The sequence below is a fragment of the Gavialis gangeticus genome, unplaced genomic scaffold, assembly GCF_001723915.1.
Source record: "Gavialis gangeticus isolate Ggan-Ray unplaced genomic scaffold, GavGan_comp1, whole genome shotgun sequence".
NCBI classification, from domain to species: Eukaryota; Metazoa; Chordata; order Crocodylia; family Gavialidae; genus Gavialis; species Gavialis gangeticus.
Genome location: NW_017729032.1, coordinates 11,357,012 through 11,372,273, shown reverse-complemented (window position 1 = coordinate 11,372,273; position 15,262 = coordinate 11,357,012). Strand labels below are relative to the sequence as shown.

At 45.9% G+C, this 15,262-nt stretch overlaps 1 protein-coding gene across 2 annotated transcripts in view; it reads left to right on the top strand.

The window, feature by feature from the left end:
* DLG2 (discs large MAGUK scaffold protein 2) overlaps positions 1 to 15,262 on the top strand; it is a 2,095,445-nt gene that overhangs the window by 929,763 nt on the left and 1,150,420 nt on the right. For both annotated transcript variants that reach the window (XM_019524161.1, XM_019524158.1), the window contains one exon: positions 5,901 to 6,062. In XM_019524161.1, coding sequence (XP_019379706.1) covers positions 5,901 to 6,062 — 162 coding nt within the window. The remainder of the gene's footprint in view (positions 1 to 5,900; positions 6,063 to 15,262) is intronic.

The following is a 15,262-nucleotide window of genomic DNA, read 5'->3' as shown; positions in this document are numbered from 1 at the left end:
TGTGCTTGTTCCAAGTTGGACCGACAAATTCAAATATCAGACCCTCTTTCTGAACCAGGATGTTCGTTCTGTTCTGTTCTCTTAAATGTGTAATTTCCATTTATTGACTTGAGCCTGTGCGCTCCATTAGGTTCAATTCAGTGCTGTTTTCAGGTGGCATGGTGCCTCATGAGAGTTGTAGTTCAAGAGCTACAACTCCTGGTAATACACTATGGCAAATAACTGCTATAATGTGTGCTGCTGGGTCCACCAGGGGACAGTGGGCTGCGTGATGGGAGATGTAGACCAGTGAGAGAGCCCTGATGTCAGGGACCCTAATGGGCAGCCCGGTCAGGGCTAATTGCCTTGTGGGCCACATCTGCCTGGAGCTTTGATTGGTCCCAGCCTAGCTAATGACTCTAGCTGGCCTCTCTCTGGGCCTTATGTTTGGTTGCTGGTACAGCAGCATCTCCACTTATCTCCATCTGTGGCAATGGAGACCATGCCAGCCAACCGTTTTTACTAAGATCTGTTTTGGTAAGCCTTTCTGTTCCTGTGCTCCCTGGTTCTGCTGTTGGATCCCAGCTTGTGGATTTCTCCATTGGATCTAGTATCCTGGCATCTGATTGCCTGTCCCTGCTTCTGTTTTGACCTGTACCCCACGGTTGCCCCTTTGGATCTGGTAACTTAATACCTAAATCCTGACTCAGCCCATGTTTTAGGGGAAGAGGAGCCAGGGGTCTAGTCCAAGTGGCCTAACAACCACCTGTGACCCAGTGCATTACACATGACCCACTCCAAAACATGGGCACAGGATGCACTTGAACAGCAGCTTTCATTAGAACATAGGCTGCAGAATGGGGTGGGCCACCCGGGCCATGGCTCGACCACTTTTAGCACGTTAATTTATATAACTCACAAACACACAATTGTCATTGCAGTTAAAACTGTATAGCTGGTTTTTGTAACTGCACAGCTAGCTAAATTAATGTGCTAGAAGTTGGTCGGGCCATGGGCCCGGGTGGCCCGCCCCATTTCGCAGCCTATGCATAAGAAGCGTGATGGCTTAGGAGAACATGCGTGCATGTTAACCTGACCACAAAATAATTTTTTTGTCTAGATTTTTCCCTGAAGGAAAATCAAATTTTAAAAAAATGAAATCTTAGTACAGCAAGAGGCAAAAATCTCTTCAGGTAATTTCTTTTATTGCACAAATTATGTAGTTGGAATAAAGTTAGACAAGGTTTTGAATGTAAGATGTTCTTCCTCGGGTCTGATCACAAGAAACCAGGCACAACAAAGTGAAAAGTAGCAGCGGACGGGGTGGGAGTAACGTCCAGGGGTAGCAGGCACACAGGGCTCTTATACGTCTGCAGGGAGCACATCCTGCCCCACTGCGCTGGAAATCCAGTGCAGCGGAGAAGCCTCGATTAATCAAGTGTGCTGGAGCACGGAAGTTAACACACTTCGGCAGACTCTAGCATCATGTGGACCAGCGTTCCCGTGCTGAAAAATGGCAGTGGGGCTCTTTGAACTAACGCTCGTTCGATGAAGTTTAGTTCAAAGTGCCCTGCCGCAATTTTTCAGCATGGGGATGCTGATACATATGATGCTTGGGCACTTGTAATTAGCATGGCTCGCTAATTAAAGCACCGCCCCCATGCCTCCCAGAGAACATGTAAAAATGCCCACAATTAGCAGATGAGAAGAAGCTGATTGCTGGGAGATGGACCCCTGTCTAAAAGGAAGAGTGTCATTCTCACCTTTCCTGTGTGGAAAGAATTCAGGAGTTAGGTAAAATCTATTGTGGCAGTAAAAAAGATGTCAATGTTTAGCTTTTGGTTCTTAATACAGAAAAAACTTGTTTGTTTGTTTTTTCAAAAACTGTATTTTTTTAAGTCACAAAAATATTTAGACATAAAATTCCCTACCGTCTCTCTTAACTAACAGCATGTCAGAGCAATAGATTCAAATTGGCTGGTTGTGAGAATTACAGGATAGCTAAAGAGAGGCAGTAGCTTTCTTATTCTAATGTACTGTCAAGCAGATGTCTTCCTGGCTTTCTCCTTTATGCTGAAGAGCTGGCCTGCATCCACATGTAGGGTTCTGACCATCGCTCTGTGCAGGGCCCAGATCCTGCCTTCTGCTCAGCTGCCTCCCTCCACCAAAAGCAGGTCCCTGTTGGGTAAAGGGAAACGGGAATGCCATATTGCTATAATAATCTCACACTGTAACAGGAGTGATCCTTTATGAAAAGGGCAAGCTCACATTAAAAATTCACAGCAGCATGCTCCACTCCTCCATTATAGGTAATTACAGAGGATTTTAAATATCTGATGGTAGTTGGCAGCGTACAATACGCTGTCAGCAGCAGGCACTGATTTGTAATTTAATTATCATAAAACATCCACCTGTTCTTTTGTCAAATGAGGAGCAGCATTTCCGTGCATTTGTGTTTTTCCTTCCAGAAATGTGAATTAACCCTTGGAGAAAAGGCTGCTTGCCAGGGAGCTAGAGGTTTTCAAGTGTATTTTCCGGCCACTTCAGGCTACGCTGCTAGAGATGCATGAGGGTTTCCAGCTGTGAGGAGTGAGTCAGAACAGTCACCTGGTGTTACCTTGCATCTTGACCTGCTCTCTCTGTTTCCCAGAAACGCTCAGTTATCCCTGGCTTGCACCCATGACATGATGCTTTGGCTGGGAACTAGCAGGAGAAGGTAATTCATATCAGAAGCCTCAGTGCGGAGAGAGAGTAGGGGAGAAGGGACCCCACGCAGACTAGGAACTAATAGCAATTTCCAGATGCATGGGGTAGGAGTGAATTGGCTATATGAAGCATGCTCTTTGACGAACAAACTTTATGAACAAGACCTGTGGGGAGGGCAAAAAGCAGAAGGGGAAGGTGGGGATATGTTCTGTAAATGTTCCCACTAATTCACGGAGGAGGAATACACATGCCATCTGCATTCTCGTACTTCAGTGTGTAACGAAGTAAAATAGTCACTTTTGAAAATGAAACAAATGAAACTTGACAGAGTTACTCTGGTAAAACCAAGGAGTTGACACACAATAATCAGCCCTCTGTCACTATAAATTACTTGAACCTGGCATAGAATTACCTTGAAAAAAATCACGTGTGTGTATGTTGTGTGTTGTATCCTATGGTGGTTCATGCTACAGGGCAAACTTCTCCTCTGCCAGCTAAAATGCTAAAATAGCACCTATTATGGGCAGCTACCCTGGAATAACTGCTCATCTGTCCACTCTCAGTGCAATTTGCATCAGTGTACAAAATACCAGTGTAAATGTATTGGGTGTAGTTGTTACCATGATTTCATTATAGTGTAGAGAGAGATTCATGGAGTCATGGATTCATAGAAGTCAGGGGCTGGAAGGGACCTCACAGATCATCAGGTCCAGCCACCTGCTCAAGGCAGGAAAGACAGCAGAGGTCAGATGACCCCAGCAAGGTGTGCATCCAGTCATCTCTTGAAGATCCCCAGGGCAGGTGACTGTACCACCTCTGGGGAGGGTCTGTTGCAGACTCTGGACACGCGAACCAATATCTGAGATAAATTTAGCTAGCTTGCGTAGCAGCAAATATCTGCCTGGGGGGCAATTTGATATTTAACATAAGCTAATCTGCCCAAGGGAATGATTCTTGTTTATACTATGGCTACTAGGGCTGTGCGAAGCTTCGGTCCCTGATTTGATTTGGTGGAGATTTGGCCACCGACTTGGGCTGAATCTCAGAATCCAAACTGAATCAGAGGATGCTTCAATCTCTCCAAATTGATTTGGAACCCTCCGAATTGATGCAGAGAGATTCGGACAGATTCGGTGATTCGGATGTAGATACAGCTTTAAATGTTTTTTCTATAATTCGCTAGGTAGCAGGGGCTGTAAATGCTGTGGTGCTGGGACACATGCAGTGTCCCATAGAAGCATGGGGGACTCCCCAGTGTGCTCGGCTGCAGACCCAGAAGTGGACTGAAAGCACTTCCAGGTTTGCTGCCGAGCACGCTGGAGAGCCCCCCGCACTCCTTTGGGACTCTCCATCTGCCCCACACCGCAGTGATCATGAGCCATGCCTGCTACCTCAACGTATGTAGAAAAAAACTTTTCAAGCTGTGGCTGTGTCCGAATCGCTGATTCATGGCAGGATCAAATCAGGGACAGTGATTTGAATCAACAGATCGAATTGCTGTCCCCAATTTGAATCCGAATCTAAATTGTATAGGGCCCATTTCGCACAGCGCTAATGGCTACCTTATACTGCTTACCTTATACAGACCAGTTCAGGCTCAACATTAGGAAAAACGTACTCACAGTCAGGATGTGCAGACTGTGGAATAATAAGCTCTCTCCAGAGGTGGTGTGATCACCTACCCTGGAAATCTTCAAGAGGAGACTAGACAGTCACCTTGCTGTGGTCTCCTGACCCCATTATCTTTCCTGCTTGGTGCAGGGGGCTGGACCCGATGATCTTCCGAGATCCATTCCAGCCTTACAATCTATGAATGAATCTATGCTGTTGCAATGCTAAAGAGTTTCCACATAGGCCTAGTTTCAAGGCACTTTCACTGCCAAGAAAGTGTAAATTAATTAGCACAGTGTAAATGAGAAGTCAATTTTAAGTTGTTTTTTGGAACTGCTATCCTGTTTCTGTTCTCTGGATATTAGTGTGGTCAGCATTCCCAAGGGAGACAAAATTACTCCTATTATATAGTCAGGTCTTAGAGTTTTGTCTAAGTCAATTGGTTATTGTGGGTTGTGTCTATGTCTGGACTACGTCTTTGAAAGGGTATGCATTAAAATTAGAGAATAATTGATTCCTTGGGGCTTAAGTAATCTGTGTGCCAAGACTTTACTGTGACATTAGTTGGAATACTCTCTGAGATGGCTTCTTGCCATCATATTGCTTTGGTTGATGCCAGTAGCTCTGTATGTTCATTACTTATATTATCTCAAAAGTGCATATGGAAGGAGGTACAGATATACCCCATAGAGGGAAAAGAGACTGAGATGTACTAGTTGTGCTTCTTGAAAATAATTGGCATGGGCTGAGTCCTTTCCACATGTAACAGCAAGGGTTTGTGAACTGGGAATAGTGATCTAAAGGAAATGTGTGGATTGAAGTGTGCACCTGAATTTGCCTTTCATTAGACTGTAGGAGTGGCGCAGCACATCTGCTTTGTAAAGTTATTTTGAATAGACATAATGAGCTTACTACTGTCTATCATGTTAAAATGAAAGTGAAATGATGATGTTTCCCAATGGAGAATGAATAAAATGTTTTTTTTAACAAGATCCTCCCCAAATCCTGGAACTCCTGCGAAACTATAACTTGCTGAATTCTCTGATTAGCTTTCTAATTGTATAAGGAGTCCCTCATCCACTCCTGAGTTGGGGATAAGCACATATAGTAAAGTGTCAAGACTACAACTATGTGACTCCAGCTACTGAGCTCATAGGAACCTGGTAGAGGTCTCGCTAGTTCTAAACAAAATTGGATGTAGTCCAAGCCTCATGGGGTTTTTCCTTCATTAGTCAGACACCAATAAAGCAAAGCTCAGTCTGAGTTTTCTCCTAAGTTAATTATTTCTAGGTTTTTTCCAGTACTATCCTGTAACTAATAGGAGCCACTAGATTTGACCCTATTGTGAGAGTCTTATGGCTGTTCCTTTTTTCAACCCCCACATCGCTATCTATTTATATTGCTCCCATCTTCTGATATTGACTGCAAGAATAGCCATATTTAAGAGTAAGGAAGATCATCTGGCTAAAGGATAAAAAAATATAGGGTTAACAGAATTTTGGAGGGCTAGTATTGTTATCTGATATCTTTTTGTTACAATAGTAGTACACATGTGCATTTATTTTTATGGTCTTTTATTACTGCTGTTGTATTTTTTCCTCTAGAAATATCGCTATCAAGATGAGGATGCTGCACATGATCATACTTTACCTCGTTTAACCCATGAAGTGAGAGGCCCTGAACTTGTTCATGTGTCAGAAAAGAACTTATCTCAGATAGAAAATGTCCATGGATATGTCTTGCAGTCTCACATTTCTCCTTTGAAGGTGAGTCAGATGAAGATAATTTATGGTTTTGATCCCAAAGCTGGTGATATCCCATGCCTCTTAGAAAAGTAATTTCTGAGACTGACTGTGATTGAGACAGATTTTAAAGGTTTAGTTGTTATTATAGGCTATTGTTTAACTAGCTCAGTTTTATATTTGTTGAAAGCATGAGGGAAAACTCGGTCTTGGCAAGTAATCTTCTGGAGGAAAGGCATGTTTGAAATGCAAGCTCTGACACTGCATGGTGCTGTCTGGGATAGTAAAATTGCTCTCTCATGGATTACCTTTGCTCCCAAGGTAAAAGAAATATTGAGTGATAAAAGAAGTTCATACAGGAAACTAAGATCTTCCATGTGACAGTAATTTCTTTGTCTCAGGGTAAACTTACATGTTATACTTGTGCCATACTAAGGGGACTTAAAATGTGAGTGTCTGCATGGTAAAGCTTGTTAGTTCATGCTAAGTGCCCCCTAAGCATCTCAAAGTTATGCCACTTTGGCTAGAGACAGACATTCAAAAAGGCTGAGTTTGAATTGATTCAATCTTTTCAGGTTAGTTTAACCTGCAGAGATTGTACCAATTTGCAAGGGGACAGGCATCCACTTTTCATTCCGGAAATACAGGCACATGCCTGCAGTGGCTCAGGCCAGCAGTCAGGGGGGCACTAGAGCAGCCCTCTTTTGCCTTCCAAAGGGAAGCTGAGCTGAGGTGGAGGGGAGGGGGACATGGCCAGGTGCTGTCAGGCCTAAGTATAACTGAGGAGGGGTTTAAAGCCCTCCTTGGCCTGCAGGGTTGAGAGGGTGCGGGAAGAGGAAACATGGCCAGACCCCTGGGGTAGGGAAGAAGGAGGAGGAGGGAGAGCCCTGATCACCAGAGTGGCTCCCTATCAGCTGGGAGCAATCAGGCACACAGCTCCTCTGCCTGGCCCCAGAGGGGGCCTCTTCTCCCTCCTCCTCCCCATGGTGCTGTAGCAATGTGGGGATGGGGGCTCTGAGCAGTACTAGAGGGGGACTCTTCCCCTTTTCCCTTTCCCCTCCTGCCCACCACGATGGGGTTGGGAGGGGGGCTCTTGTGTAGTGCTGCCTGGCCCCAGAGTCCCCGTCTTACTCCTTGTCCTCCTCTCTCTCCCCTGCTAGTGTGAGGCGGGAGGGGGGCTCTGTGAGGTGCTGTGCCAGAGGGGGACTCCTCCCCCTCTTTCCCTCCCCCCCACCACCGCAGGCCACAGAGCAGGGGCTCTATGCAGAAACTGAGACCTGTCAGTGAGAGCCGCCTGGCCTAGTGCACACAGGTGGTGGCTGGCCAGGCAGTGGGCTATGCAGGCTGGCTCAGACCACGGGGACTTGTATGTCTACAGCCAGGCCCTGCCGCGGGCAAGTGCCAGGCTCTGAGCATGCCAGTGTCTCCGAGCTGGGCCAGGTAGCCCACTACCCAGCCAGCTGTCACCCATGCACACCAGGCCAGGGTGCTCTCACTGACAGGGCTCAGCTTCCCTGTCACTCAGTTGCAGCACTGAGGAAAGCCTTGCCCCCATGGCCCAGGCCAGCCCCACCACGTGGCTGCCTTGGCCGGGGCTGACTGGAGCCAGCCCAGGCCGTGGGACGGGGGCCCTCCCCAGTGGCTGCTGCTCAGTGACAGCCTCTCCCCACTCCCAGGCTGGGATGGGCTGGGCAGCTGGGCTGGGAGGGGAAGAGGGGGAAGTGTCCCCCTCCAGCACTGAACAGAGCCCCCCTCCCTGCCCCATGGTGGTGGTGTGGGGGAGAAGGGGAGCTTCTCTTCCCCGATTGCACTTCCCAGGTGGGAGGGGGGAAATTAACCCCCTCCCTGCCCCCTTAGCCTTAATGGGGCCATGCTGGGACGGCTGTGGTCCCTGCCAGTGGGACAGGGAAGGGAGCGGGGAATAAACCGCCTCCTGGATACCCTAACAGAGGCTACTGCCCCTCCCCATCCCCTCACTGCTCCTGCAGCAGGGGCAGGGGGCATGGCCCCGTTAAGGTGAAGGGGGAAAGGAGAAGGTTAATTCCTCCTTCCATCCCTTCTGCTCCTGGGGACAGCAGCTGGGGTCTGCCAGCCTCGGCTGGCCAGCACCTGCCTCCACCGCTCACCCACAGACAGGCAGACCCCAGGAGGGGAAGGAGGGAAGAATTAACCCCCTCCTCACCCACTTTGCTTTAATGGGGCCATGATGAAGCATATCTGGCCATGCCCCCACCCCTGCTTGGGCTAGAGAGCAGAGAGATGGGGCCAGCCCTGGTCTCTAGAGCAGAGAGCACAGCCCAGCCCAGGGCAGCAGAGCATGCTGGAATGCTGTAGGACTCTGGTTCATGAGCGACTGGTGCCTCCTGAATCTGGGGGGGGGGCACCTGCAGAAGCCACCGACAGCGGTGGCTCTGTCAGGGGGGCACCAGCCCGCTCATAGCATCAGTGTAGGCCATTGAGGGGGCACCAGCCCCATCGGGGGGGCACATGCACCCCCGTGTACCCCCTACCAGTCGCCTATGCTCTGGTTTAATGTAAACCAGGAAGGGGCCTGGGACAGAAGTTGCATAAACTGGTTTGACTCAAATCAATTAAATCTGATACCAGATTCAGTCAGGTTTATCTTAAACCAGTTTTGGCCATTTTGAAACTGGTTTATGTACGCTGAACTTACATTTTGTTACAGGTTTAAACCAGTTTCTGATCACTTAAACCAGTTTTTATGTAACTTCTATCCCTAGCCTTTAGGTGACAGTTAGCTATGGGCCATGCTAAAATAGCTCATGTAGGGTAACTTCTTCAGCCTGCTCCACGGAGATAAAATGAGCAATTTGCAGTCCTTCAATATCCCACGAACCACTGTTCCCAACCCCTTCCCTCCATACACCACCTAGAGCAGGGATAGGACCTAGGTATTCTGGCTCCTAGCCCTATCCTCTGCTTGTTAGTCCCCCAGTGGTAAATCAGAGCTGTGCAGGCGAGAAATAGCATTAACCCTTAATGGGTTCACATCATTTTCTAACTTTTAACACCACGTAACATTTGACAAATTTAGTAAGGTCTAAGTGTAATGTGTAACTTCATCCTTAGTTTGAATCTTTGATTGGCCTAGCACTTGTTCCTGTCCATGCCTCTCTCATCACTTTTGTGACAAAAACAATAAGTTGCAAGCATTCCAAATGTGTAAGAACATGTGTACTGTGTGTGCATGTGTGCACACGCTCTCTCGCTTTCTCTCTTACATGCATGCACACATGCACATGCATGCACTCATTCATGCATTCATGCGTCCATTCACACTGATGCTTTGCCTGGTGTTCCGTTATGTTCACATATGATTATGCTAGAGCTGCTCACTTAAGGTGGGCTTACCTTGTTCCCTTTGGTATTCCAAAAGAAACCCAACTGATTATACTTACTTTTTCAACAGAGGTAGAAAGAGGTGGAAAGTTGTCTGCATTTTAAAAACCACTTTCAGCCTATTATCTTTGCTTTAAAAATTCTCTAGAATTTGCTTGGGGGATTAAGTTAGTTGCTTTCCTAGTGGTTATTGTTTTCTGCTAGGATTGGTAGTGGTCAGAACCATAAATAAAAATTGGAAGTTCATTAGGCTGAGATGATGAGAGTCTGGAAGATTCATTACAGGTAATGACCTAGCATTTTACCTGCAATAAATGAGTTTGGTCCTCCATGGTACTCTAAAGGTATGGATTGGGAGGGGGCCACGTTGCCCAGCCTTGTTGTTAGAGTGTTTACAGCATGGTGTCGGGTCCAAGGCTCTTTTTCTTCTTTAGGGTGAATATGTTCAGTTGGTATTTAGTGAGGGTTTGGATTTTTGAGCCAGTTGTTTAGCTTCTGGGCTGGGGAAGGTGCTGTTGTTGTGTATTATGTATGAATTAAACAAGTTGTCCTTCTGATGGGCATTGCTCTGTCTTGCAGAAGCCACCAAAACCTAGCAAAGTAGCAATGTCTCCTTGTTCAGCCTTTGTGCATTTTGTTGGTAAGTGCAGACGCTTACAACTGACTGTGTGCTTAGAAAGCAGTACAGAAGTGTGCTGGAGGTAGGAGACGCCCTGGAACTGCAGGGTTCTGGCTTATGGAGGTATTAGAGTTGTGTTTTCCTCTAAGAAAGATAAAGAAAAAGTTTTTAGCTCAGGGATGGAGCTTTGTCTGCAGTGCTGCTTGACCCAAGCTGATGAAGGGGTGTTGGTGATAGGAAGGTTTGGTGAAATCACAGATTCATAGAAATGTAGAGCTGGAAGGGACCTTCAGAGCTCACCTAGTCCAGTTCCCTGCCAGAGGCAGGAAGTGTGGTGGTAGAAGAGAGGCTCTCCAAGCCTCATGTTTGAGGTTTCCATCACAGTAGTGAAAAACTGCTCCTCTACTCTCTTGGGGTATGTACATGCAATCTCAATGCCCAATCATGAAGGTCTGCAGAGGGCTTAAATAGCCCCCAAAATGACGTGCACAATCTAAGTCAGTTAACCCAAAGAGGTGCACCAATTTAGACAGAGGTTGGGCTAACTCAATCTAAGAAAGGGGTTAACCTGATCTAGCGAATGCCTGCAGATGTTCACAGTGCACCCCAGCCATGGGGCTGCATTATTCCCACCCTCTGACCCTGACTGGGCTGGTTTTTTCAGCTCCTGCAGACCTGCTACTCCTCTCTGAATTAGATACATGGGTTTCCCCGTGTGGCTCCCAGGACCAGTGAATTGCTGCATGAGCCTCTCCTGGTCTATGTTCGCACAGCTTAGAGCACAGGCCTGGTGTGGAAAAAAAACCCCTTCCGCCAAGAGGTAATACCTCCTTGGAGGAAATATGGGAAGGAGCTATGTCTCATGCAAGTCTTCTCGTGATCCTGTTTAAGGGTCATGTCTCTGTTCCCTCACTTCTGCTCTTTACTACTGATTCCTGGTTTGGTCCCTGCCCACTTGCACCTCGGGCTGTCATGTACCCTCTCCTGCTCCTTTCTCTCCCCACAATAGCGTTTAATCTGCATTGTATGCTGAAGTATGGAGTTGGCACAGAAGGTCAGAGTAAGCCATCATGCTAGGATCCGTGATACGTGGCTTCTCTGACAGGTCTGCTTCCTTGACGCTGTTCCAGTTGCCTTTCTGCACATTGACTTTGGTGCCTGTTCAAAACCTTTCTCTTATGCTAGGATCTGAATGCAGGAGTGATGCCGTTCTGAACTCTGGAGCCAGAAAAAACTAACCAGAGTAGTTTGCCTACTTTTGAGCTACAGCATTTGTGCGCTCTGATTGTCATGGTTTCTTCTGAGCTGTGCTCTCTCTCTCCCTTCTCTCTGCATGGGTTTTTCAGCGAAGCTACATAAACTGAATGATTTATTTCTAGCCTCAGTGAATAAACATCAGTCATGCAGTGCACGCTGTCTTTCACCCCACAGGTTGGGATCCAAGTGCTTGCAGCCAGTTTGCGCTTGCAGAGGGGCAAGAAATGTCTTCTTTAAAAAAAAAAAAAAAAAAAGATCTGGGGGAACAACTACAAATATAAGCATCATTTAATTGCATTCGTATTCTCTCCCAACGCTGGTGGAAATATTGAAATATTTTGTCAAGAGGGAGATTTCCAAGCACCCAGGTCTTGCTAGAGCCTGAAAGGCAGGGAGACGATGAGAGCTGTAACTGCATGGAGCTGTCAGAAAACCCCTCTGAGAGCTGTTTGCACAGGAAAAGTTGACTTGGTCTGCCCAAGCTTTCTGAAGGCAGGTCAGAAGGCTGGGTGCAAGGGAAACTCCTAACTGCATTACACACATTTTAACTTCTAGCAGGTAGGGAATGCAGATCACCATCCAAATCACTAGGGATGCACATGTGAAATAACTTGTGAAGCACAGACACTGCTGGATTGCCAGGGAATGGCTTGGATATTTGAACAACACTTTTAATTGTTGCTTGAGTGGGATTTCACAGCGGGATCTGTGGCACCAGAATGTGTGTGTTGAAGTCTTATTTGAATAATCAGTTTGACGGTCTTTAGTCGCTACAAACATCTTCCGTGATAGACAGTGATTTACCCAGTCTCATTTCTTCTGAAATAAGAACAACAACAAAACAGGTGGAGTCAGTTAAGATGGTTGTTTAGTGGTGCAGAGAAGAGTCTGGGGTTTCCTGGTCATAAAACCAGGCCTTATTTCTGTCTTGACATCTGCAGTTTTGACGTGTTAGAAGAATAGATTTTAGAGGAGAAGGCCTTGTTGTTTCTCATTTGGGGAAGAAATCTGCCAAGATTACATGACCTAAATTACCTTTTGTTTTAATAGTCATACCTGGTCAGACTGGCTACTAAGATTAACATTCAAGATGTTGAAGCCAAATTTTCAAAGGAGCTTTGCTGGCATGAGAATAAGTGGTCAGCCAAGCCTGGTTCAGAAGTCTCCCAATGGGAGCTGCTGCTGTTGTCTGCCTTGAAAAACATGTCATTTTTGAGATGCTTGAAAATGGGTTAAGTTCTTCTGGAGAATCTGGCCTCATCTGGCCTTGAGCCTTTTGAAAATCTCTCTGGGACGCTCCGATTTCAGGTATCGTGGAGGCTGTGGAAGAACTTTGAATGTGGTGTCAGAAACTAAGTGTATCCATCCTTGTTTGACTAGGTATCACTCGTGCAGTCTAGATCCTAGATGCTCAAATAGGCAGCCAACGTACATTTTAGATGACAATAGAAAAGTGCAATACAAGTAATATGTTGAAAATACATAGCTGTTGCATAGTCCAGTTGCTCTATAGAAGTGTAATTCATATTTAATATGTGTATATCACGTTTTTAGCTATATACTTAACAATTACTTTAAAACTTTCCCCACAGTAATAAATACAGGATGTGAACACCTTTTTATCTCCCATTCTTTGTCAGGAAAATAAGCTTTCAAGAAGCAGAATTTGCTTCCTTTATTTTTTGCTCATGTTTATCTAGGTTTTTGTCTTTGCAATTCTGGTATAACTTCAGATATTTAAGATGGACTTGGCTCTTGTGTATTTGCTGAGAGTCTTGTGTTAGTATACATTCAGTTAAAAATCTTGTCTCCTTGGGTATCACTCAGCTGTACAGAAAGGGAAAGGGGAAAGGAAAAGTTTTCTTTCTGGTTCTGAATTATGAGAATTAACGAATGACTCTAAGGGTGCATCTACACGAGACACCACCTAATTAGCTCTGCAGTAAAGTCTCTGCATCTACCTATTAGCCCACATTAAACTAATTAACATTGCCATAGATTAGTACTTGTAAACACAAGTACTATCCTATAGTGGCATTATTAATGTGCCACAATAAATGTGTAGACGCTGATGGGGCTCGCTGGGGCGTGAGGGTGTTTCAGTGCAGGGGCTGCCTGCTGGTTAGCCCCATACTAGAGCATCCTTATACCCCAGCTAGCTCCTCCGTAGCCTGTTGAGCTGGGTCAGAGCAGCCCCAGGCTGACCCACTGGGCCCCCTGCCAGTTGGGGCAGCTCCGACCCAGTTCACCGTGTTGCAGGCATGGGTTCACATGTAAACACAGTGCCTGGGAGCAATAAACTCCAGCCAAACTGTGCTGAAGTTTATTGCCTTACACTAATTGCACTTGTAGATGTGGCTGCATTTACTTGGTTATATGCTAATGTTATTTCCTTTAAAAATCTTGCCCTGGACCTTTCACAATGAATGAGTCAGTTCCTGTTATTATGATTGTAAATATTCTTGATTAACAAACTGTTTCAGCTGTCCATGTTAGGAAAACGAGCTGTGGACTGAAAAGGCCTCCATGAAAAAAATGTTCATGTTGCACTTTCCTTCCTTTGACACTAGATGGTGTAATTAGCTGGATATCATTTGGTGTGGGTTAGTAGGTCTTCAGTTCTATATTAGTGAATAGATTTTCAATATGTGGGATAGAAAATGCTCAGTAAAATGTAAAGACGGGCTTGTTAGAGATGGGGTCCTTTTTGGAGCTCTTCCCTGTCAGGAAATCTTTGTGTCTAAACCAGATTTTACGCTGTACCCAGAATCTGTACCTACCCATTCTGGCTTCTTTTAACTTAAATGCTTTTCTTTCAGGGAGTAGATATAATCAGATTTCGTTAAATAAGAGCAATCACGCCCACCTTTTCATCCAGCCTAACATTTTTGGCATAACTGATTTTGTTAACTATCTTTTGCATGGTAAGTTATCAAGGTAGTTGTTAATGAATAAAACAGAGCACTAAATATTTCCATCTCATTGATTGAATGCTTATTCTAGGTGACTGGTCTGACCTGCCTCTTATTTAAAGCAGGGACTGGGTATTTTCTCGTGGTGTTTGGTGCAGATGAGAAGTAGCAGAGTTTTGTGCTAGGAATCCCTTGTTGAATCTCTTATTACTGTCATTTTTAAGGTCCCACTTGGAAGGGGAGGGGAGCTATAGTATTAAGGCAGACTTACTATTGGTGCAGGCATGGACCACAATACTCCATCTCAAGGGGACTTACTAATGTGGCACAAAGAGATCCAGGATACAGGGGGAAGTCTTAATAAGTGACAAAAATGGTTGTTTTGGGGGGCAGGGGCAGGGGGAAAGTTGTCCGGAAGCAGTCTTGGAATTGATGAGTGGGGAAACCAGAGACTCAGAGCCCCTAAAATTAGGAGTGGAGAAATTGAGCTTTTTTTTGTGATTTGCAGAAGCAAGCTACTGATGATCTGGGCACTTCTTGAAATGAGGGGGTGAGAGATGTGCTGTGAGACAGCTCGTATGCATGGGCTGTTCCTTTTACTGCCTGGCAGCTTCGTATTCTGATGTCATTGGTTCCTGTCCCACAGCTGTAGCAGCTGGATCAACGTTCCTAGCTCTTTTGGACCTGTCATCATCACTAGGGAAGAGGCGATAGCTCTTGGCAGTAGTGTCTACCCCAGAGCATTGAGTCAAAAGGTCTCTTCTACCCCTTCCCCTGACCCTGGTATGTCTGAGTATGAAAATTGTCATTGTCCTGTTCTTTTTATTCACCCCAGCAGCTGTAAATGACTGTTTCCTGACCCTTTCCCTTGATTTGGCCCCTCTTCCCTCATTCAGTCTTCAGTAAGATAATTTTTTATCCTTTTTTGTGGAAATATGTCCAAGTAGGAGCAGATTGGGCGGGGCATGGGGGAGGGAAGGAGGGGGATTGCAGTGGTACAGCTACATCTCCCTTTGATTCTTGCTTCATCCAAGTTTCAAAACCAACTGCCTGGCTGCGGCTACGACAGCAGCAGA